The sequence below is a fragment of the Molossus molossus genome, unplaced genomic scaffold (assembly GCF_014108415.1).
Source record: "Molossus molossus isolate mMolMol1 unplaced genomic scaffold, mMolMol1.p scaffold_m16_p_1, whole genome shotgun sequence".
Taxonomy (NCBI): domain Eukaryota; kingdom Metazoa; phylum Chordata; class Mammalia; order Chiroptera; family Molossidae; genus Molossus; species Molossus molossus.
In genome coordinates, this window is record NW_023425344.1 from 189289550 (window position 1) to 189313007 (window position 23458).

Genomic DNA, 23458 nt, shown 5'->3' on the forward strand with positions numbered 1-23458 from the left:
AATGTAGGCATCAAAATTTCAGACATCATGCGCAGCAGAATTTTCACTGATACATCACCTAAGGCAACAGAAACAAAGGAAAAAATGAACACATGGGACTACATCAAACTCAAAAGCTTCTGCACAGCAAAAGAAACAACCACCAAAATGGAAAGGCAACCCACTGTATGGAAGAGCATCATTGCCAATGATATATCAGATAAGGGGTTAGTTTCCAAAATATATAGAGTACTTATACAGTTCAACAAAAGGAAGACAAAGAACCCAATTAAAAAATGGGCAGAGGAACTAAATAGACACCTCTCCAAACAGGACATGCAAATGGCTAAGAGACATATAAAGACATGCTCAACATCACTAATCATCAGAGAGATGCAAATGAAAACAACAATGAGGTATCACCTCACACCTGTCAGAATGGCCACCATCAACAAATTATCAAACAACAAGTGTTGGTGAGGGTGTAGAGAAAAGGGGACTCAAGTACACTGCTGGTGGGAATGCAGACTGGTGCAGCCACTATGGAAAACAATATGGTGTTATGTCAAAAAACTAAAAATTGAACTTCCATTTGACCCAGTGATCCCACTTCTAGGAATATACCCTAAGAAGCCTGAAACACCAATTAGAAAAAACATATGTACCCCTATGTTTGTAGCAGCACTATTTACAATAACCAAGATCTGGAAACAGTCCAAATGTCCATCAGTAGATGAATGGATAAAAAAGCTGTGGTACATATACACAATGGAGTACTATGCAGCTGTAAGAAAGAAAGATCTCTTATCCTTTGAGACGACATGGAGGGACCTGGTAAGTATTATCCTTACCTAAACAAGCCAAACACAGAAAGACAAGTATCATATGATCTCACTTATTTGTGGAATATAAAGAACATAACAGTCTGAGTAATGGGGTAGTCCCAGAGACATGGAAATGGGGTACAGAATGATAATCCCCAGAATAGGGGTTGGTGGGGGAGAGATTAACCACAGAACTTATATGCATGTATGCATGAATAATGGACATGGACACAGCTGGGAACAGGGTGGGAAGGGGGGGGGGGAATATCTGTAACAATCTGTAAAAATTAATTAATTAATTTAAAAATAAAATAGACAACTCTCTTGGTGGTTTTGGGAAACACAGGCTGTCTCTTGGCCCTCCCACTTCATCCCCCAAGACAGCCATGGGCTAAGTTGAATGTAACTGTTTCTCCATAGACACACCCAGTGGGTCAATATCATTATTAATATTAGTGCTTTAGATACCAAAATGTATCCCAAACTTTCTACTATATCAGAAAAACCAATAAGAAGCCTAACTCTAAAAGGAGATTCATCATGACATGCTTTGGGCTCTCAGTGATTACTAAAAATATCACACACAGCAGTGAATTTTCAATAAACAATTAGCCCCTGATTTTTGGCATTTAATATGGATCCAGTTTTGTAATGTTTTCATTAAAAAATCTGATCTCCTCCCCTGGCCGGTTTGGCTCAGCAGTTAGAGCGTTGGCCTGTGGTCCAGAGAGACCCGGGTTCGGTTCCCGCTAAGGGCACGTATCTCAGTTGCAGTTTGCCCCTGGCCCTGATTGGGTCATGCAGGTGGCAGCCACTAGATGTGTTCCTTTCACATCGATGTTTCTCTCTCTCTCTCTCTCTTTCTCTCTCTCTCTCTCTCTCTCTCTTTCTCCCTCCCTCCCTCCCTTCCTCCCTCCCACTCTATCAGAATAAAAAATGGAAAAAATGTCCTCAGGTGAGGATAAAAAAAATAATAATAAAATAAATAAATAAATAAAAAATCTGATCTCCCATATATATAGGGCTAATCTAAAAGGTGTCACAAATATTTTTTTGAATAATTTCCAAGCACTGCGGATTCTTTTTTTAATTCCTAATTTTGGGAGTACGTTTATTAAAGCTGGGGACAAGGAAACAAGGAAGGTCTTAGGACAGAAGAAGCAACAGGAGAGCCTGGGCTGGGCTGCTTTGGCTCACTGGGAAGTCAGAGAAAAGGGGGCCTTGGAGACAGGTTCAGGGGGTTAACTTGGGGCAAGTTGCTGCTGCCCATTGCTCCCCTGGTTGCAAGTCTTGAGGGGACCCTTAGAGTTTAGGAGATGCACGCCTGAGAGAGAATAAGAGGGGGAAGGCAGAGGCAAGGGGGAGCACGCTCAATTCTACTCGTTTAACATCTCTTATGTGGGTACCTAACCCTCCACCCACCTGTGTCACTGCTGTAGCTCTTAACTGTTCTCACTGCTCACAGTCATGCCTCCTTCCAATTAGTCGTTCACTCTGCTACCGGAGGAGATTTTCTAAAACAGAAGTATGTTCATGCCATCCTGCTGAAACTCTTGAATGATCTCCCGTAGCTCCTGAGGGAAGCTCAGCTCCTTGCCTTAGCACAGCAGCCTTTGGTGGCTGGCCCTGCCTTCCCTTGGCCAAATACCTTGGTGGATATGTGCAGGCATGTATCAAATCAAGGTCCACGGGCCTACCTGCGGTTCCCTGGACAGGGCGTGCTAATGTATCCTTTTCTGCCTTGGAGTACCCTGTTCTTTCCTCCTGTGGAATGTGTCCTTATCACATTTTCTTAACTTAGGCAGCTTTTACCTTCTCTGAAAACTCATCATAAGCATATCCTTCTCTGAAGAGTCTTCCCTGGCCTCTCAGTGTGCTTTTGCTGGCCCATTAGTCTGGGCTGTGTACACTCTGCCCACACCTCGACCGTAATACATCACTGAGGATGGAATCTGGTGAGGTACTGGTCTGCTACTCTGCTCCCTCCCCCGTTATAAACTCCTTGAGGGCAGGGACCATATCTTATTTCTCATTGTGTTCTGGGCACCTAGTTCAATGACGAGAAGACAGTTGTTTGTTAAACAAATGGATGAGTTTAGAGATTCTATGAATTCTTGCATGTCAGAATAGAGAATAATGGTATATGATAAATAATTGCTCCTCAGTACTCGTTCACACATTTCCTAATACAGCTGGACCAAAATGACAAAGTAAAATAAAACATTTCTATAGGATCTTACAGCATTATTGCATTTATTTTTCACAATGACTCTACAATCCAAGTGTTTACAGCTGTTACTTTTTTATGGATACGGAAACTGAAGCTCAGAGAGGCTGAGTGACTTGTCCAAGGTCATAGAACTAGGAATCAAAGCCACAACCTATAATCCTGGACCCTATACTCTTTTCATTCATCTATTCTGCAATTTTGTCAGGCATAAGAGGATTTATCTGCCCCAATATGAATATAGGCAGAATAATAGTCCCCTAAAGTTCTCCAGGCCCTAATCCCTGGAACCTATTACTATGTTTACCTTACATGGAAAAATGGACTTGGCACATACTATTAAGATTGAGGACCTTGAGGTGGGGAGAATGTGGGGGACTATCTGGGTGGGCCCACCTAATCATGCAAGTCCTTAAAAGCAATGAACTTTCTCAGCTGAGATCAGAGCCAGAAAGAGATGTGATGACAGAAGGATGGTCAGAGAGATGTGGTATAAAAAGGACTCAACCCACTGTTGCTGGCTTTGAAGACAGAGGAAGGGGCCGTGGGCCAAGGCATGTGGGCGGCCTCTGAGGCCAGGAAACGCAAAGGAACAGGTTCTCCCCTGGAGCCTCACAGCCCAGCTGATGCCTTGCCTTGGTTTGAGCCCAGTGAGACCCATGTCACACTTGACACACAGAACTGTGAAATAACATGTTGTGTTAGGCCACTAAGCTTGTGGCCATCTGTCACAGCAGCAATAGGAAACTAATACAACAGAGTCTACAATAGAGTTGTGCCGAGTCTTGGTGATGGGCAACTCTGCAGAGGGGAACCAGCGCCCAGCGGGAATGGGCACAGCTTTCCCGTCTCAGCAGCCACGAAGGAGGCGTCTAGGTTCACTACAAGGCTGACTGGAGGGAAGAATATCGATGGTGCATGGTCAGACCTTAAATCCATCTAGCACCATTTTCACCACTGACAACATTTCCAAGGCTTGATTATATTCCTTGATGTTAATGTCAAAGTCTGGTCATGTCTATCCCCCAACAGCTTCGTTTTCCACTGGATATAGTAAAGGGGGAACTCACTAGAGAAGGAGGCTTGGGATCCAGTCCCTGCTCATCCATCGCAACCTCTCCAGGACTGTGAAACTCAACTTTAAAACTCAGAGGCTGATGAAGTGACTTATACAGTCCTTCCCAGTTCTAAAATCCTCCAGTTTTATTCACAAATTGCTTCCTGTTCAAACATCTGGGATGTCAGTCAATGATTCAGCAAACATATTGTTTGCTATGTTTAAATCAAACATATGGCAGACACACTCAATTCTTAACAGAAATGATCCTGTTTGGCACTCCATCTCTTCTTCATGTTCATGAAATTGCTCTGTGCATTAAACAGGAAAATAATCTGTGGTGGGTAAAAATGTAGTCTCTGGAGCTGTCTCCTGGGCCACCCTTTACTAAAGTTGGGATCCTGGACAAGTTACTTAACCTCCTTATGCCTCAGTTTTCTCCTTTGTAAAGTGCAGGTGACTAGAGTATTTTGCCGCCAGGGGCTGCCATGGGATTAAAGTATCAAGTGTTCACAATGGTGCCTGCTGTATAATAAACGTATAAAGCACGTTAGCTCGTGTCATTATCTCAAACCTGTGAAGCAGCAGAATTTCAGAATGATTTCCAAAAACGGCACATTCGTAGACAAGAGCAGCAGCTCGCCAGCCACCAGATTACCTTTTGTAAAGAAAGGTCGAACAGCTTTCCAGAGGTCTGGGTTGTTGTTGAATATGATGCCGTTCTCGTGCATGCCGATGCACTGCAGCCCCAGTTTGCTGCCGAAGCGGGAGATGTAGTGGTTGTGCTTCATCACGTGGAACATACTCGAGGACCTGCGGAGAAAGCAAACCTTGGTGTTCATTTTTAAGGGTCAGGAGAGCTCCTGGTGATGATTCTGACTGCAGGTGGCGCTCTCAGCAAATGCATGTTGATCTAAATGCCATGTGTGGTTTCTAATATGCACACTGAGTAAGCACTTCTGTTAGCATCAGGGCATCCCTCTCCAGTCGCAACACTTCTGTGTACGGACTCCCCGTTTGAGCATTAGGAAGACAGGACACACACACACACACACACACACACACACGCACGCACGCACGTGAGCACACGTCATTTCCTAGTTCCCTTTCTTCTCTAACTCCAAGTCATCCAAATCCTACCCAAGTCACCACATTGCTGGGGTCAGAGCTGCAAAGCTGTTGAGAAGCGGAATCCACAGCACAGGGTCCTGAGAGCCCAGCCCCCCAGGCACTGCCAGACCACCGCAGACAGGGCCGCCCCTGCGGGAGTGAGCCTCAGAATCGGGAGTTGCCCGGACCGCTGAAGTCTTTCTTCTGCAGTTTGGAACCAGCAACAAGCCCTGAGTCTGTAGTCAGGCCTGGCCCTCCGGTGAGGATCATTCTGGGCCTGAAGGACACTTGCTGGGTCCGCCTGGCCCTGGGCGTGGCCAGCGGGGCTGGTCCTGGCAGGCTGCCTGTGGTGACAGTAGCTGTCCTGGGCTCTGCTTCCATCGTGACTCATGGAGGTCTCCAGGGTCACAGAGTTCTCCCGGGATATGGACTTGGGGAGCCATTCGATGGCCCTTGATACAGCAGCGCTGACCTTGCCAATAGCCCAGTCTTCCTTGAGCTTCTCAGCTTCTCCTCCACAGCTTCGCTCCCATCCCCGCCACCATGCTCAGCTCCGAGGCCTGGGAAGAACCTTCAGAGAAAGTAGGAAGAAAGGCGGCTCCTCTGTCTCTCCCCCCCCCCACTCATTTCTTTCTGGGGGAGCTGCTCCCTGCCCCCACCGGCTAGTCTAAGTTGGGCATGACGAGGCACTGAGAGTTTTAAAATGTTATAAAACTCTAGCTGAAGTCATCGGGGCCTGCGTGTGTGAGGAGAATATTGTCTTCTTAGGACAGCAGACACTGTTCTGTAGAGAGAAACTTACTTTGCCAAACAGATGTTTTGTGAAGACTGCTTAACCCTGGCCGGGTGGCCGGGTTAGAGCGTCAACCCGATGCACCAAGGTTGTGAGTCCGATTCCCGGTCAGGGCACATACAAGAATCAACCAATGGATGCATGAGTAGGTGGAACAACACGCTGATGTTTCTCTCTCTCTCTCTCAAATCAATTTTTAAAAAGTGCTCAGATATTAACCTGTGGCGCTAGAAAGATAAATGAATAATTTAAGTAATTTAATATTCAAAAGGATAAAGGATAATAGGACAGCTATTCTCTTTAGGTTAAACGGTAGGGTGGGTTCATTAGACGGGGTGTGAGCAGCACAGGAGAGGGAGGAGGGGAAGAACTGTGTGTGAGGATTGGGGGAGGAGAGGACTCTTGGGAGAAAAGAAGTCTGATGGGGATTTATGGAGCTGAGAATTGTGGGGAAATGAAATAAATCCCCCTTTCCTCTGCCAAGGGAAAGAGTAAGGAATGCTGTGGGTGACTGCATTTTCCGTGGAAAGGGGCCGAGGCTGGAAGACAGGTTAGCGCAGGGCCCAGAGACAAGCGGCCACCGGACGAGGGCTCAGTGATGGCTGTGGCCGTGAACAGCATGGGTCAGGAAACCACAGTCGAAGCTCTGTGGCTAGCCCTCTGTCTGGTGAGTAAGACGGCAGGTGTGTGAAGATAGATGGGATGATGTTTATCAGAGGACAGAGAAGACACTAAGCAGGACACGTGATGTTTGCATGCCCGTTGCTTTCATAAATGCCAACATTGTATCATAGGCATAGACTGAGCACAAACCCCACTTGGAGAAATCAAATGAGGTTATATAAAGGACCTGGCAGAAAGTCAGTGCAGTGAGGGTCCAAGGCAGACAAAAGAGGGCAGAAAGGGGTGTAGGTAGCCTGACCCCAACATTCTCACTCACAGGGCTGCATGGCGATGGTCAAGTCAGTGAGGAAAGAGAGGTCACAGCTCTGCCACCTCCCTCCAAGGCCAAACCTTATTCTAAATAAATTTGGAGCACGACACCTTGAGGTAGGGGCCCTCGGCCAGCCCTGTGCTGCTGAGTGGACAACAGGGACACAGAGTACACAGAGGACCAGAGTCAGTGCTCGGGCACAAACCAGGTCTCGTCCATCACCCCCGGCCTCCGATGCTAACAAAGCATGTTCCAAGTCTATTGCTCAGGCTCCTCTGAGAGGCATGACAACAGGCTCGTTAGGCCTACGTCGCAGTCTTTATAAGTGGACAACATGGCCAAATGCACATTCCCAACAAAATGTCAGCATCGGCAGATTTACTTCTCTCCCTGCCTATTTCTGCAGCTTCAAAAAATTTCCACATGAATGTATTCCAACTGAGAGCCGTTTTTCTTGGAGATATGAGAAAAAGGGAGTGGGGCGTGAGCATTTAAAAGGGGGCAGCGTGGTTAGCTGAGAGAGGAGCGGTTTTGTGCAGTGCGACGATGGGCGACGTGAGGAGGGCCGAGGCAGGCCAGCCGCCCGGAGCCGGCACTCCGTGTGCACGGGCCGGCGGCCACGTGCAAGAGTCGCCATGGGTGTGCTGTGGGGGTCTGCCACAGGCACAGCTGCAGCGGTCCAGTCTGGACTTTGGGGCTTGGGAACAGAACTGCACAGGTCTGCTAGGTAAGTTACAATGGATCCCCCGCCCTGGCCTCTGTGGCTCAGTGGTTGGAGCATTGTCCCATACACCAAACGGTCTCGGGTTTGATCCCTGGCCAGGACGCATACCCAGGTTGTGGGTTTGATCCCCAGTCAGGGCACATATGGGAAGCAATCGACTGATGTTTCTTACATTGATGTTCCTCTCTCTCTCTCTCTCTCTCCCCCTTCCTCCTTCTCTTTTACTCTCTCTCTTAAAAAAAAAAATCAATAAAAACATATCCTTGGATGAGGATTTAAAAAAATGGATCCCCCCGGGGCTTTTTCAACCTGAAGATTATAAATTACCCCATGTTCCTGAGACCGAATGGAGTTCAGAGACAGAGATCGTAAAGGTGGGAAGGGACAGCACATTTGAGCAGAGGAATAGGCGCAAAACATGCACTTTATGGAAAGAAAGCAACATGTATTTATAAACATCTTTTTGCTAATACAAGAGAGGGAAGCCTGGCTATGTTCTGGTGTGCAAGGGATGGAGACGCAAAGTGATGGCACGGTGCCCGGTCGCGCACATGCAGGGGGCATAAAATATCATCGGTGTTGTCTTCATGTTAGACACTGTTGTTATTATTATTATTTTTGGTGAATTTAATATGTATTCAAGTTTTCATGTGTTCGCTGCAACTTTGGTTCTTCCTCTTCACTTCTCTGCTGACATTTTGTTTCTCAACTGCAGAGTCTCTCACTGTGGGTTTTCTGGACACATGACCCTCAGAGGTGGGTGTGGCTGCTATGGTACCAGCTACTGGTTCCTGTTCGGCCCAGTTCTTACACTCAACACTTGTCCCTCCCCTTCAGAGTTGACACTTGGCTCCTAAAAGGATGAGTTTGCCTTGATGAGGTTGTTTCGTTAATGCCCGTGAAAACCACATTCTCATAGAAGACATTGGGCCAAGAGCTCTGTGCTGGCTGAACGGATTAGACTGCGGGCCAAGTGTTACTCAAACCCTCACGTTTGTGATGGGTTTCACAGTCCTATTTTAACTTTAGAAGAAAGCCCCTGAGCCCGGCCGGTGTGGCTCAGTGGATGAGAAGTCCTGGTTCGTGTCCAGGTCAGGGCACATGGCCAGGTTGTGGGCTTGGTCCCCAGTGGGAGTTGTGCAGGAGGCAGCTGGTCGATGTGTCTCTTTCACATTGATGTTTCTCTCTCTTTCTCCTTCCTCTCTCTCTAAAATAATCAATAAAAACATATATTTAAAAAAATTTTTTTCTTTATTGCTTTTAGAGAAAGAGGAAGGGAGAGGGAGAGACAAATATCAATGACAGAGAACATCGATTGGCCACCTCCTGCATGCCCCGCACTGGGGATCAGACCCACAACCTGGGCCTGTGCCCTGACTGGGAATCGAACTAGCGACATCTTGGTGCATGAGTGGACACTCAACCACTGAGGCACACCGGGTGGGCGATGAAAACATTTTCAAAAATAATAAAAAATAAAAGAAAGCCCCAGAAATAATGGCAGTGCCAAGAAATTGAAGCAGAATTATTCAATATGAATAAATTATTTACAAAAAAACCTTAGGTTCACATCCAAACACTCTATTAAGTAAAATGTTCTCTTGATTTTATTCCAGATAATATTCATCAAATTATCCCAAGCTTTGGACAAGTTTCCCTCTTCCTAAAAACAAAAACAAAAACGAAAATCCAGATGCTTCTATTTATATTCCAGAGAATTAATATGACTAACAAACAGCTAAAATTTTGTCCTGTAGAGAAAAATCATGCTATAAAGAAGGCTTTAATAGATTTCAGAACTCTAGCTTTTCTAACCTTGTCCTACCTCATTCTATAATTAAAGCAGAACGTAAGCACTCTGTATACCCTTTATTCACAAATTGGTATCTGAAAATTTTTAGTGCTTAGCAGATAAGTAAAACACTATTTTTTCTGTTCTGACCCCTGGAGCTTTTGACTACTTCATTAACCACACTGGCTGTCCATTTAGTTTGAGGAATTGCTATTCAATTTGAAAAAGAGAACAAGAAGCCCCAAACTTAAACCCAGTGAGATGGTAGTTAATGAAGACCCGACTTTTCAAACCAACATGTCCTTTAGGGGCACCAAGATCCCAGTTACTCGGAGTCAGGGGCTCAGCCTCGGCAAGGCCAAAGCTGTGAGGCCGGAAGTGATGCACATAGCAAGCCAGGTGCGAAGGACCCGTGGACAAGCAATTCCAACCAGGTCTTTCATCAAAAGCAGGCTGGCTTTGTCTGACCAGAGTAAGGTGGGAAAGTGAATGAGAGAAGGCTGGTGAAGAACGGGGCTCCCAGGCCCAGAGCGGTCCTGGCACTCAGGAGCACAGAGCAACCTTGGCCCGCCTTGCGCGCACACTGGACCACCAGCTGGAGACGCTATACCGACATGTTGGGAGACAGAGGATTTCTCTTCGGGAGGAGAGACTGAGGGGGTCTCCAAGCTGAGAAGGGAGAATGGGTAGTGTCAGTTGTATGGTAACTGGAGTCATTGTTCTTTTATAACATAACTGAAGTCAAGGTATCTCCAAAGATAGCAAATCTGTTGTCTATTAGAAATGGAAAGGAGCCGGGAGGTAAGTTTTTAAGTGATAAGGAGGAAGCCACCACCTGTTCTGAGTGTAAAGGACTCACACGTGCGAGGACAGGTTCAAGAGCACCGAACACTAGAAATATGGAGGAGACAATTAATGGAATAATTGGTCCCCAACATTTAGAAATACTTGCCTTGTCTACACCTATTCTGCTCCTGAGGTTTATGCTCCATCAATCCTATCGCCTTTCTACTGTCCTTGGCCCTTCTTCTTCTTCTTTTTTTAATCCTCACCCGAGGACATTTTTCCATTTTTTTTTGTTCAGATAGAGTGGGAGGGAGAGAGAGGAAGAGAGAGAGAGAGAGAGAGAAACATCGACATGGAAGGGACACATCGAGTGGCTGCCACCTGCACGACCAACCAGGGCCGTGGACAAACTGCAACCGAGGTACGTGCCCTTAGCGGGAACCGAACCCGGGTCTCTCTGGACCGCAGGCCGACGCTCTAACTGCTGAGCCAAACCGGCCAGGGCTCCTTGGCCCTTCTAATGTCCTCACTGACCCAGCTTAAATACTGGGTCATTGCAAGAGAGAGCTGACTGTAACCACCTTAACCAAGTGATCAAATTTAGTAGCATTAATAGTGAGACAACCTTTCCTTGTCTCTCGACGTGAAGTGGTATGAAGTGCCTGTACTGCCAGGGAAATAGTATCACAAAAATGCTTAACCTGAATCTAATGAAGACTTCAGACATAATTTCCAGTTTATAAGAAATACAGGAAATCGAGAACTATGTGAAATAGCCCGGTAATGAAACAATGTGAGAAATTCAGACCTGGTCTCTTCAAAAGATCAATGTCATGGGGGGAAAAATGGGAGGGCTGCTCTTTTAACTTTCCTGTTCATGTGAACATTTTCTCAGTAGAAAGTTTGAAAAAATAATTTATTGTCCATCATTAAAATCACTCTCTTTCATGCATCCTCAACTCCCTTGACTCTCTCCTCACTTTGTGATAGTTGTCTGGTAAGACCTCAACTCTGGCTAACTCCAATTCTTTGCCTACTCTGTGCTTGCCCCTGGCAGCTGAATGGCCCTGGGAACCGTGACTGAACCCCCGCTCCCCCCCCCCTCACACACACACACACCAGCGGGCAGGTTAGTGCAGCTGGCAATCGACTCCGTTTCCCTGGTCCATTCACTCCCTCAGTTTTCTAGACGACTATTCTATCCGGCCTCCTCACTCTTCAGGTGTTCCACTTCCTTCCCCCTCTGTCTCAGCTAAAGACTTTATTTCCAATTTTACTGAGAGAACGGAAGCAACTAGAATCTCTGCAAGCTCCAGCCACCAGGATCTGTGCCCATACATTCAACCTTCCCTCATGTTACTGTGGATGAAATTCACTTGTATGGCAAACTGGTTGAATAAGTTATTTACAGCTGCTGCCTCCAATTCTTCCTACCCCCCATTCTCTACTCCAGTCAGACTTTGCTTCCACCATGCTTTTGTCAAGGTTACTGGTGACCTTCCTGAGGCTAAAGGCAGCACTCGGGTCTCCGTGTCCATGTGGCCTTGGTACAAGCCCCTCTGCCCTGAGGCGTGTGTCCCCTGGCTTGCAGGCCACCATACTCTTCTGGTTTTCCTTTCTCTGTCTAGCCTCCTTTGCTAGTTTCTGACTATGGTGGAGGGTCTTATGGACCTCAAAAAGGAATATATCTTCCACGAAGGACTTCCTGTGGTTAACTGTGCCCAATTTCATAATTAGATTCTAGCAGCCATTGTGTACACGCACCCTGCATTATTAGGGAAAAGCCACAGACTGAGCTGCCAAGTTCCCTGCCCTGTGTTCCTGCTCACTGAGCAGAACCTGATAAAGGAATTACTGGAATCATATTTTGACTAATGACTGCGACCTGCCCCGCCCAGTCAGCACTGCAGGGCTTTCTCCCTGACTTCCTTTAGGTCTTTATATCCTCAGTTGCATCTTTACCAACCAATGAAAGCAGCTCTGTAACGGCCAATCAGGATGTGCTATTCTAACAAAAACGGGACAGTGCTGTTTGGACTACTCAAACAATGCAAATTTGGATTTCTCATTTGCATAAAATGGATCAATCAGGGGGCCAGGGTGGGCACTTTATATAAGTTGGCCTCCCCTGGGAATTCCTGTTGGCGTTAGACTGGTGACAGTGAAGTTTGTTGACAGTGTGAAGGCTCAGGCCTTGCTTCTCAACATGCCACTTAGAGGTCTACTAGACATGTCAAGTCAAGATGTCTGCAATGGAACCAGTTCTGATTCTCCTCATCCCAAACTGGTTCCACCTATATCAGAATCTCAGTATCTCAGTGTCTTCATTCTTCCGGGTGTTCCGGCAAAAACTGTGGCATCCCCTTGACTCTCATACCCAGTAGCCAGTCCGTTACCACCTATTGTCTTTGCCTTCAAAATGTACCCAGAGTTTTGCCTCATCGTCTTAGCGCTCTACTGCGCTCACCTGGACCAGCCACCATCCTTTTGTAACTCCTCTCTTTGTCCCCATCTCTTGTCCCCTTGCCCTCTCCTCCTAATAGCAAAGCCAGAATGATTCTGCTGAAGCATGAATGAGTCAGCTATGTCACTCTTGTGCTTAAACTCCTCCATGGTTTTCCATCTCACTCAAGGTGGAAGCAGCTGTTACAATGGCCCGCAAGGCCCAGCCCCATCCCACTGCTCCTCCGCCAGCCGTACGGGGAGCCTGGTTGTTCCTTAAATGTTCAGACGGGCTCCCGCCTCGGTGCCTTTGTATTTGCTGTTCCTTCTGTCTGGAAGGTTTTCCCTCTAGGTCTCTGCATGGCTTTCTCCCTCATCCCTTTAGGTCTTTATTTAATGCTGTCTTCTCAGTGAAGCCTGCTTGACCACCTGCTCCCATCCCTGCAGCGGGCCCCCCCTGTTCCCCTTCCCTACTTTCATTTTCTATGTAGCACATATCTACCTGATCATTGTTTGCCTGGGACTGTCCCAGCTTTAGCATTACAAGTCCCAAATCCTGGGAAACCCCACAGCCCCAGGCAGACCGAGACGGTTGGTCCCCCTACTGATATATTACACATTTTACTTGTTTATTGTTGGTATGTTAATAATATAACAACATGTTTCTCTGTGAGAGTAGGGATTTTGGGCTGATTTGTTTATGATACCCAGTGTGCATAGTAAGTTCTCAATAAATATGTATTTAATGAATAAATGGAAAGCCAATAATGACTATGATAAATTAGCATCATCCAGTGTTTAGTATATAGTAAATTCTCAATAAATATGTTTAAAGAATAAATAAATAAATTTCCTATAAAGTTATACATATTAAAACATGTACTACTATAACCCTAATTCGCATGTCAATTGCTAACTTGCATGCAAATATGACCCTAATTAGCATGTTATTTGCTAATTCTGCTTTATGGATGTTACCCACAATTCTTTTTTTTGTATTCATGACAAAAAAAATAATACATGGCATATAGTGTCATGCACAGCATCTGTAGACCATTACTTTAGCCTGCTTGGGAGACTATACATCCTTTACCCCCAGACGATGAAATGGACCTGGCCCTGGGCCTGGGCCTGCTCAGGCCACATCCCAGCAGCACTCCTGCCTGCCCAGCCCCCCTCTCCACAAAGTTCTGCAGCTCTCACTGCTTTGCGGCTAATCTGGTTAGAAAAGTTGGGCCAGCCCTGGCCAGTTTGGCTCAGCGGTTAGAGCGTCGGCTTGCGGTCCGGAGAGACCCGGGTTCGGTTCCCGCTAAGGGCACGTACCTCGGTTGCAGTTTGTCCCCGGCCCTGGTTGGTCGTGTGGGTGGCAGCCACTCGATGTGTCCCTTCACATCGATGTTTCTCTCTCTCTCTCTCTTCCTCTCTCTCTTCCTCTCTCTCCCTCCCACTCTATCTGTACAAAAAATGGAAAAATTTCCTCGGGTGAGGATAAAAAAAAAAAGAAAGAAAAAAGAAAAGTTGGGCCATAATCTCTGCACAGTTCTAATGACTACAGATCTCAAACTTTTCAAAAGAAAAAAGATCTGGCAAACTATTCATATAAAAATAAAAAGCTTTCTGAGGTCCAATGGGGTCTTTTCAAGAGGTACAGGTAGTTCTGGAAGGGACCCGAAGAACAGGCAAGGCAAGGGGATAGGGACAAACATGTCCTATTCCTGCGGGGGTGGGGCTCAGCCCTTAACAAAATTGCACGGCTCAGAGGCAATTAAAAAGAACACTAAGACTCCAACCAGTGAAAAGCCTGTGAGGACAGGACAATGAAAGAACTGGGAGAGCTGGGGGAAGGGCAGAGTGGGTTGTGTCCACATCTCCAGCGTGAATCAGCGCCTGACTTGGTCAGGTTGCTAAGGTGACTCTCCTAATTAAGACAGCAGAGTGGTCCAATGCCACCCACCCCTCACTGTAGGGAGGGTCCTCCTGCAGGAACTGGCTTTGGGCTTCCAGGGAATTGATCCGGTGGTCTAAGCATCCAGAATCCAAGAGTGGCCTCTATGCTGGGGCCCTGGTTCTTTCCCGCGTGCGTTCTTCACTCCAGTTCTGGTCTCACACCGCCACCCCTGAGCTAGACCTGAGGGTAACAGCAAGACAAAGCCACTCCAGCGCTGCCTGGCCCTTTGCCCTCACCCCAGGGAATAGCCCCCTGCTCTGGAAGCTTCTCACCTTTTCTCCTCTCTCAAGCTCCTCAGCACGTTGGAATCACCTGGAGAGCTCTAAACACGGCTGATGCCTGGACACTGGGGGTTTTAAAAGCTCTCTGAGTGACTTCAACGTGCAGCCTGGGTGAGAACCGCTGCCGCACATCCGGAGCTGCAGGCAGATCACCTTTTGGATAAATATCCTGTGGGTTGCTCACCTGTCTGCCGGGGAAACAGGTGACAAGAAAGGCAGGTGCTGACTCGAGGACTGGGAGGCAACTTCTGTGCGGGGGGATGGAAGAGCCAGAGCCAACGTCCCAATCCCCGAGCCCAAATGGCATCAGTCCCAGGACATTTTGAGACTGCAGTCAGTTGCAAAATGAGTCAAGTATTGATTTTTAAAATGAGAACATATCAAATTCACTTCATTTGACTGACCAGAGTTCAACAGCCCAAGAGAAGTGAGATCCAAGAGTAATTAAGGTCCAGCCATGAGAGCGTGGTTCTCAAAGCTGGGTGTGCCTCAGAACCATCTGAGAGCTTGTGAAAACACATCAGCGGGCCCCACCCCCAGATGTTCTGATTTAGTGGCTCAGGCTGGGACCCAGGAATATGCATTTCTAATAAGTTCCCAGGTATGTTGATGCTGCTGGTGGAGGGACCACGCTTTGAGAACCATTACCTAGAGTGGTTTCACAATGAACCTAATGAAATGACATTTCTACCTGAAGCTGTTTACACTTAGTTGCATGAGCGTGGTTTGCCTTAAAAGTGCAGCACCACCAAACGGAAGAAGCAGAAAAAACCCAGACAAAAATTGAGGTGTTAGATTGGTCAAAGATAACATTATGGGATAGTTCAAAATATTTGGAAGGATAACACATTTTTCTCCTCAGGTATTTGGGTCAGAGAATTGGGCTTTGAGGATACCATGGTATTTTATGAAACGATGAATGTAATCTTGGCCTAAAAAACAATCAATGTAATTTCCAGAAATGCTTCACTTTACTTCTGCTGGGTGATAGTCTATGTATCTAAACAACTAGTTATAATAAATCAGTAAAGCACCCTGGTCAGCCTTAGTTTAGGTAAAGCCCTATTAGGGATTATAAATATAAAAATTCACTAATGAGACAGTGTTGGCAGATAGCTTTGCTAAAAATCTAGTAAGAATAGCTGAAAATCTAGTCAAATATACTCTCTCTGAAATTCTCCTTTTTCTATGATTGCTAAATAAGAAAACTGGTATTTCACAAAGCTAGTTCTATACAATCAGTGCATATGTGGTTAACCCTGCAGTGAATTCAGTCCACTAGTTATCCAGGAGACATAGCAGTGGGGAGGGCATCACTTCTTCTAATAGGCAACAGTGTTTCTGCTTTAAGATCACTCAGCCAGGACACTGGCCTGCAGTCATAAACAGGAAAGCATTATATGTATGGCTTCTTTTTCTTCCGTCTACCCTTCTAGAGGTGCCCAGTAGCCTGGCATTAGAAATACATTAGCAAAGGGGTACAGTCAGCTTTTTGTCTCAGGTGTGTTTTATTTGAAATGCTCACTTATAGAGATAAAACCAAACTCTTAGGAACGCAGAAAAGATAATGCCTCTCTCTAAAGTATGTTTTGTCAAAACTAAACTGTCTACATTGTCCACATTCACCGATTAGAGACTTTGAATACTTTCCCAGCTTTCCCGAGTTCTTTATTATTCCATTTCTCTCCATTGTTAGGTTTTGATTTAGGAATACCTCACTTTCACTGAAGTAGGAAAAAACATAGCCTGAGGCACAGAGACAGCAAGATAGCAAAATACGTTTGTTCGTTTCTGACTAGGAAAAACTCCAGCTTTGGCGTTCAAAATGGGCCTCTGAGTATTAACAGACTTACTTGCTGATGATGAGCGTTTCCTCTCCGCACACCCAGACTCGCATGAACTCTCCGTACATCCTGTTGTAGTAGTTGCAGGCGCTGCCGATCCCCATCCACAGGAACCTGAAGTGGGAGACGAGGGGCCCAATCCCCATACAGTAGCCAGGACCTAGGAAAACCGTCGGGTCACAGTCAGCGTTCCGCTAACACCGAAAAGAGCGACTGCTCTGTTACTACTGCCCTCGTCCTTTCATACCAAAGTGTTTTATCACATCTTCTGATTTATATCTGTGAGTCACTAAAAAAGAAACATTTTAAGAATCTCATGCTCTACCGACTGAGCTAGCCCGGCGCTAAAAGAAACATTTGAAAGCTGAACTGGAAGCTCTTTACCCCTCTATGAATAAAAAGTAATTCATTGTCCACACCATACTAATTCCATTTGACCTCAATCATTTCATTTGGAAGGAACCAGGGCACGTGTCTGCTATTTTCTTGCCATGTTATATGGTGTTAATGAGTTTCAAATGCAAGTCAAGCAATCCGTCTAGGTACAAGCATAGAGACCAGGAAAAGTGACCAACTGACAGATCTGTGTGGCTGCCTACTTTTGTCTGAAAACTTTTGGTTTAAATCCCCCAGTTGTCCTAATGGATGGGTTAGAATTAGGGTGCAGTTTTGGTGTACTTTTTTTAGCTAAGAAAAACATGATCTGCAAAGATAATGTCCAAAGAACATCCCTTTTTATTTTCCCCTTCAAAAAGCACTCAGTTTAAGAAAAGAATCTTAAGCTAAATCTTATTAGGCAAAATAAAGCTAAAACCTGAATTAGGCAATGAGTCTGATCAGTTTTTAGACCAGAGTTTCAGTCCATAATGTGGTTTTACTCAGCCGCTCTCATCCCTGTAAACAAAGAGAGAATTCTTTCTCTTAAATTGATTGTTTGGTTGACATTAGAGAGAAAGGAAAGGTGAGAAAGAGATTTGTTGTTCCACTTATTTATGCATTCATTGGTTGATTCTTGTACATGCCCTGACTAGGGTTCAAACTGGCAGCCTTGGTGTATCAAGACTATGCTCCAACCAACTGAGCTACCTGGCCAGGGCCAACAAAGGCAGGATTTTGAAGACATGAATTCAGTGAACACCTATGGAATTTTCTGTTGCTTATATCAGAGAACAAATTTGGTAGCTTGACTTTACCAGTGGTGGTGAAAAGTTAGACAAAAACTTTTTGGAATGATTTTAGGAGTTTATTTGTAAAGCAGTAGCTTTCCTAAATCCTTCTCCCGTAAGTCCATTCTGTCGGTGAAATAGTTATAAAGCCAAAACATGCACAACTATGTGAGGTAGTACTTTCACTTTATGGGCAGTAGCTGTATAGTAATAATCCTGATAATCTAAGCTTTTTCTTGAATCATCTAAATGGTATGTTTAGTTCCAAATTCAGCAAATGAGGTTTGGTTCTTAACTATGCAATAGTTGTATAAATATGGACAAGACTGTTAGCTTTTTCCCCTTTAACACAAAGGACTTTGTTCATATCTATAGAAGGAAAATATTTTCAGAGGGTTCTTAATATTTTGTCCTAATAACACTGTATTATAAGTAGATGACTGACTTTATATAAAATAATTTTATTACGTTCTTAAAAAGATTTAAATAAACAGGTTTGAGTAAATATGTATTTCCTTAAAATATCTAGAGATATACCAACCTGCTATCAATTGAAATATGCATAATAACAAAACACTTTACTGGATTCTTACAGCTTGAAACATTGTAGATGATCAATAAATCTTTTCTGAATGAATTTTAAAAAGTAATTAGACATGTGTATAATATAAAGAATAACCTTTTACATGTAATTCTTTTTTAGAGTATTTTAGGTTGTATTTACATTTTGATAAAACTGGAAACATATCATTGTATCACACACATTTATTCCAAATGAGGTCAAACACCTGGCTATTTGGGAGTAGATTTATTCAACATTTACTTATTATCTCAGAAACAAAGACAACAAAGGCTGCACTTTTCACTTTTTTATCTAAAGTTTGGTGCCATGTAAAAAGTGGTGGTATGTGGGAACCCCTCTCAAAGGTGAAAGATGACAGTGCAGAGCTGCAGCTTCTGGAAAGGGAGATCGCAATGCACTTGGATGGAAAGTCTGAGTGTCCTAACCAGAAGAGAATCAGAGTTTGGCTCCTTAGTGATCAATCATATGTCAGCTCAATTCATCCAACACACACCGAGAACTGACCAGAGAGAGAAACTAGCTCCAAATTAGGAACTAGAGATAGTGTGGTAAGTGGAAGTAGGTCCCTGTCAGAGTTCCGCAGGAGAGGAGCGTATGTAAGGAAAAAGTGCAAAATCAAACAGTTCCAACACAATCTGACCCTCTCATTCATACGCATGTCTTACCCCTTCCAGCTGGAGAGCAGTGTGCTCTCCCAGGGGACAAACTTTAGTAGGATGTCAGGGGAAGATTCTGGTTGCAGCCACAGACTAAGCTGCCGTCTGCTTCTCAGAGCTGGGGGTGCTTATCTAGGCGTGCGGCTGCAGGGGCCATTTCACCCTAAGAGGAGCAGTAAATACTTGACAGCAATTTTGTACAGAGACAGCCTGTGTGAAGCCAACAGCTGGGACCTCCTGCCTGCTCTCTAATCAAGAACCTGTGTGAAATGCATTTCACACTAGGTATACACCCTAGAGAAACCCGTACACACGAATGCTCACAGCAGCACTATTCACAATAGTCCCGAACCAAAGGCACCCCAAATGCCTTTCAGCAGTAGAAACAGTAATGAAACCAGGGGCAGTTCATGTAACTGCTCACCATGTGAACTACAGCTGCAGGCCACCACGGGGATGAGTCTTACAAGTATAACACTGAGCAAAAGAAGCAAGATAGAAGAGTAAGTAACATGGGATTCTATGGCTCAACCGTTTAAAACTGGACAGTATTAAACCAGACTGTTTGGGGATGAGAAATTAGGTGGTAACACTGTAAAAAAGCAGGGAGTGATTGTCACCTGACAGAGCACACTTACCTCTGGGGGTGAGACAGAGGGTGTGATCAAAAAGGCCCAAGAGACGTTCGCGGGACTCTGCTAACATCCTTTTTTATTTTTGACCTGGACCGTGATGACATTTATTTGTGCACTTTTCTGTAAAATATTTTCTTAATGGGAAAAAAAGAGAATGTGTTGCTGTGTCCTTTCCCTGTGTCCTCCTCTGGGGATGTGGTGCCGGAGCAGAGAGAGGCTTGGAGGAGACCCAGGTGCAAGCTTGGGGGTGGCTGTGTGCTTCAGGGGAAGGGAGGCTGCCAGGTGCCAGGAACTGCATCCTGCACAGAGATTGGTGAACTCGGGGCATTTCCCAGAACTGAAGCTCCTGAAGCCCCCTTGCCTTCCCCAGACTCTCATCGCTCTCCCTGGCTCTAAGTCGTCTGCCTGTGAGCATCATCTCGGTCCCCTCCTCAAGTCTGACACAGAGGGCCTCTCAGGACATGCAGGTCAAAGAAGCTTAGATTTGAGTCCAAATTTCATCACTTACCAGCCATACAACATCTACCCAATCTTTTTGTTTCAGTTTCTTTACCTGCAAACAGGCAGAAAGACATCCACCCCACCAGCGTGCCCCGAGGATCACAGGAGAAAAGGGTGTAAGGGCTTCCAATCATCACCCCTTCTTAAGTCCCTTCAGCTTTCACTAACCATGAGCGTCCCCAAACCTGTGACATCGAGAACCCAGAGAGCCAGCGATTTGAGGGAACCGACCGAAGGGGAGCTCAGACTTGGTCAGCAGGCATGACCCCGACATGGCCGATTTCTCACTTCTTCGCTAACCAGGAACCGCGGGATCACACGGTCTGTGCCACTCAGGGGTGGGGGACCGTTTTTCTGCCAAGGGCCATTTGTATATTTATAACATCATTTGTGGGCATACAGAATGATCAGCTGAGCAATTAGCCTGCTCTATTTGGTCAGGCTGATTTGGCGAGGCGTGTGGTGTCAGCTGGTATGGATTTCGTGGGACGAAAGCTGCAGGCCGGATGTTCCCCTTCCCCACAGGCTAGAGGATTCTGACCAGAGGGGAAGCCTGGAGCTAGAAGCTCCCTGGCTGGCAGAATGATCACCCACGTGGCTGCTGGCTGCCCTACCACACACGGTTTCACTTTCCACACAGCTGGGGGTCTGACCGGCCATTCCATTCTCTGTACTTGAACCTCTCGCCTGTAAAATGAGCAGTTTCAACTTCATGGTTTCTCACACTGGTCAAAATGGTTTGCTGGGCAAGGCAGATCACCTCTCTGGGGCTCAGTTTCCCCTTCTGTCAAATGAAGGTGTTGGGCCCATCTCTATGTCTCTCAGCCCTGGCTGTTCATGAAAAATCACTTGGGGAGATTTTAAACAATATCCACATGGGGGCCCCACCTCCGATGTGGCTGAGAGCCACGGTGCTAGGCGACCACCAGTGTAGGCCAGCACAGAGCCCCGGCCCGGAAGTGGAGGACAGATGGGCTGTCGCCGAGGCTCCTGACCCAGAGCTTGTCCCCTAGACTGACCTCCTCACTCAAAGGTCTGAGGGAGTTCTCCCACCACCTGCAGCATGAACATCTCGGGGGGTAGTTAAATGTGCCCGCCTCACCTCCGCTGTTCGTGGAGCCTGACTTGGGAGCCCACCGGGGAAGAAGATATTTAGTGAGAAAGGATTTTAAGTTAAAGACCATGGAAGAATCTTCCCTCAGACCCCATCAGGGAGTAGAGAACAAAATTAACTAAACATTCTGTGAAATCAGGCATCAAAGTAACCTAAAATACCAGGCTGAATTAGACAGACAGGCAGTTCTCTGGGAATTCGTAAGGAACCCAGACACAGGGCGCTTCGCACAGCCCCCCGCTCCGGCTCCAGTCACGCTGCTGAGGCCCCTGTGCGTGGACGTGGGCAGTGACCGCGCTCCGCAAATACAGCCGCACTGTGTCGCTAATGGGATCGAGGACAGACGCCTGCCATGAGGAACTGTCACTGGAAGCTAAAGAACTAGTCTGATATTTCTGATTAATTCTGAATTCATCTGACAGTGATGGAATGGTGGTGGGGTTTCCATTGAATTTACTTGGGTAAGTACATTATACTCTACTTCTGACTGACCCACAGATCTTGTGGAAGATTCTGTCAGGGTGTGATGTTCAAAGGGAATTGTAATGGTCCCCTCTCCCACTGCCCAGGTCTCATCCATCCCCCTCCCTCTCCTGAGAGGAGAAGACAATGGAGAGTGAGATCAAGGAAGGCAGGGGGAGAGCAGGGGGGAGGCAGGGGGAGGCAGGGGGGAGGCAGGGGGGAGGCAAGGTGGGCAGGAGAGGGACAGGCGTACAGAAGGCGTTCCAGAGAACTTTTTCACCTTCAGAGCAAAATTGAAATGGTTTGAATCCGACAAAGAAACAAAAAACACTGGAATTTTACCTTGCTCCTCCTCGTCTCAAACATACCTTGAAGGGTTTCTGCCAAGTCTACCTTACCAAAGCTAGGCACAGAGTAGAAGGAATTACCTAAGATATTTTGAAAATACTTTCATTTAAAATGTGCAGATAATTGGTATAACATTTTCTACCGGAGTCTTCATTTGCTAACATTGCTATGGACTCCAGCCATCTCCCTAGGTTTGCTCTGTCTTTTTCAAAATATTTTTACTCTCATGGACCAAAGCCCAAGTAAATAATCTCCTTAGAAACAAAACCACTTACGTATGACAACTTACCTGGGATTGAGGATGTGTCCTCATAATTCCAAACCAGAAAAAGGAAGCCAGTGAGCAGCAGGATTGGCATGGTGGCCACGGGCACAGCTTCGGGCACCATGCTGGTGATGTTATAATGCATTGGGTTCAGCATTTCCAAAACCATAGTGTGTTCCTTGATCTCAGGGGAAGCAAGTTAAAGTCCTGTGGAAATCAAAGGGGCCCGCAAATTAGAGAATCCCCCAAGAGATATCTCTAGGACTCCTGTTCCTTCAGAAGATGCTATACTGTAGAGAGCTGCACTTTGTTTTATAATGTGATTGAACACTTAGACAAGACAGATTTGACTCGTGGGTACAAGTCAAAACAAGCAAGCCCAAGAGAGATCTTTTGGCTTGACGTGCAACATTTCTGACCTTGATAGTGTCAGGTTCATTTAGACGCTCAGTCTGATAGAACCTTATCGTCTTGCCCTTGAGTGGGTAGAGTGACTGAATTCCTAATTGAGAGCCAGATTTCTTACCAAAATACAAGACAATGAGGCTCACTCCAGAGGCGGAGGCATCCTGTGACTTCATCAGCAGATTTCGTGTCGGCAATCTTTTTCCCTCGCAGCCAAATCAGTTCTGTTTTTAAAAAAAGCAATCCCAACACCCTTCCTTGCTCAAAATTGCTTTCCCCAAAGAAGAAGCTTCTCAGCAGGAACGGGTTTCTTGGTCATCAGTGGGGCCTTCTCAGAGGCCCTGTTAGAGTGCCCATTGCATCCACTGTGACTCACGCCAGACGAGGGAGGCTGAGGATCTCTCGCATCACAGGCTGGGTTAAGCAGGGCCATGGGGGCCAACGTCAGAGGTGGTAGGAAAGCAGAGTGGGAGAGGAAGAATAGGGGAGAGGAGAGAGAGCAGGAAGAGGAAGGAGGAAGGAAAGAAAGACAAACCGAGCAGCGTGCCACCAGCCACAGGCCCAGGTGCCCGTCAGCAACCT

General features: G+C 46.1%; 1 protein-coding gene across 1 annotated transcript in view; it reads right to left on the reverse strand.

Annotated features, from left to right (window-relative positions):
- Positions 1 to 22678, reverse strand: part of LOC118640532 (aromatase) — a 41711-nt gene extending 19033 nt beyond the window's left edge. Inside the window, exons 1-3 of the mRNA XM_036277434.1 lie at positions 22496 to 22678; positions 16751 to 16901; positions 4746 to 4900 (exon numbers count right to left, since the gene is read on the reverse strand). Of these exons, the coding sequence (XP_036133327.1) occupies positions 4746 to 4900; positions 16751 to 16901; positions 22496 to 22640 (451 nt within the window). The 5' untranslated portion in view covers positions 22641 to 22678. The remainder of the gene's footprint in view (positions 1 to 4745; positions 4901 to 16750; positions 16902 to 22495) is intronic.
- Positions 22679 to 23458: the final 780 nt, after the last annotated feature.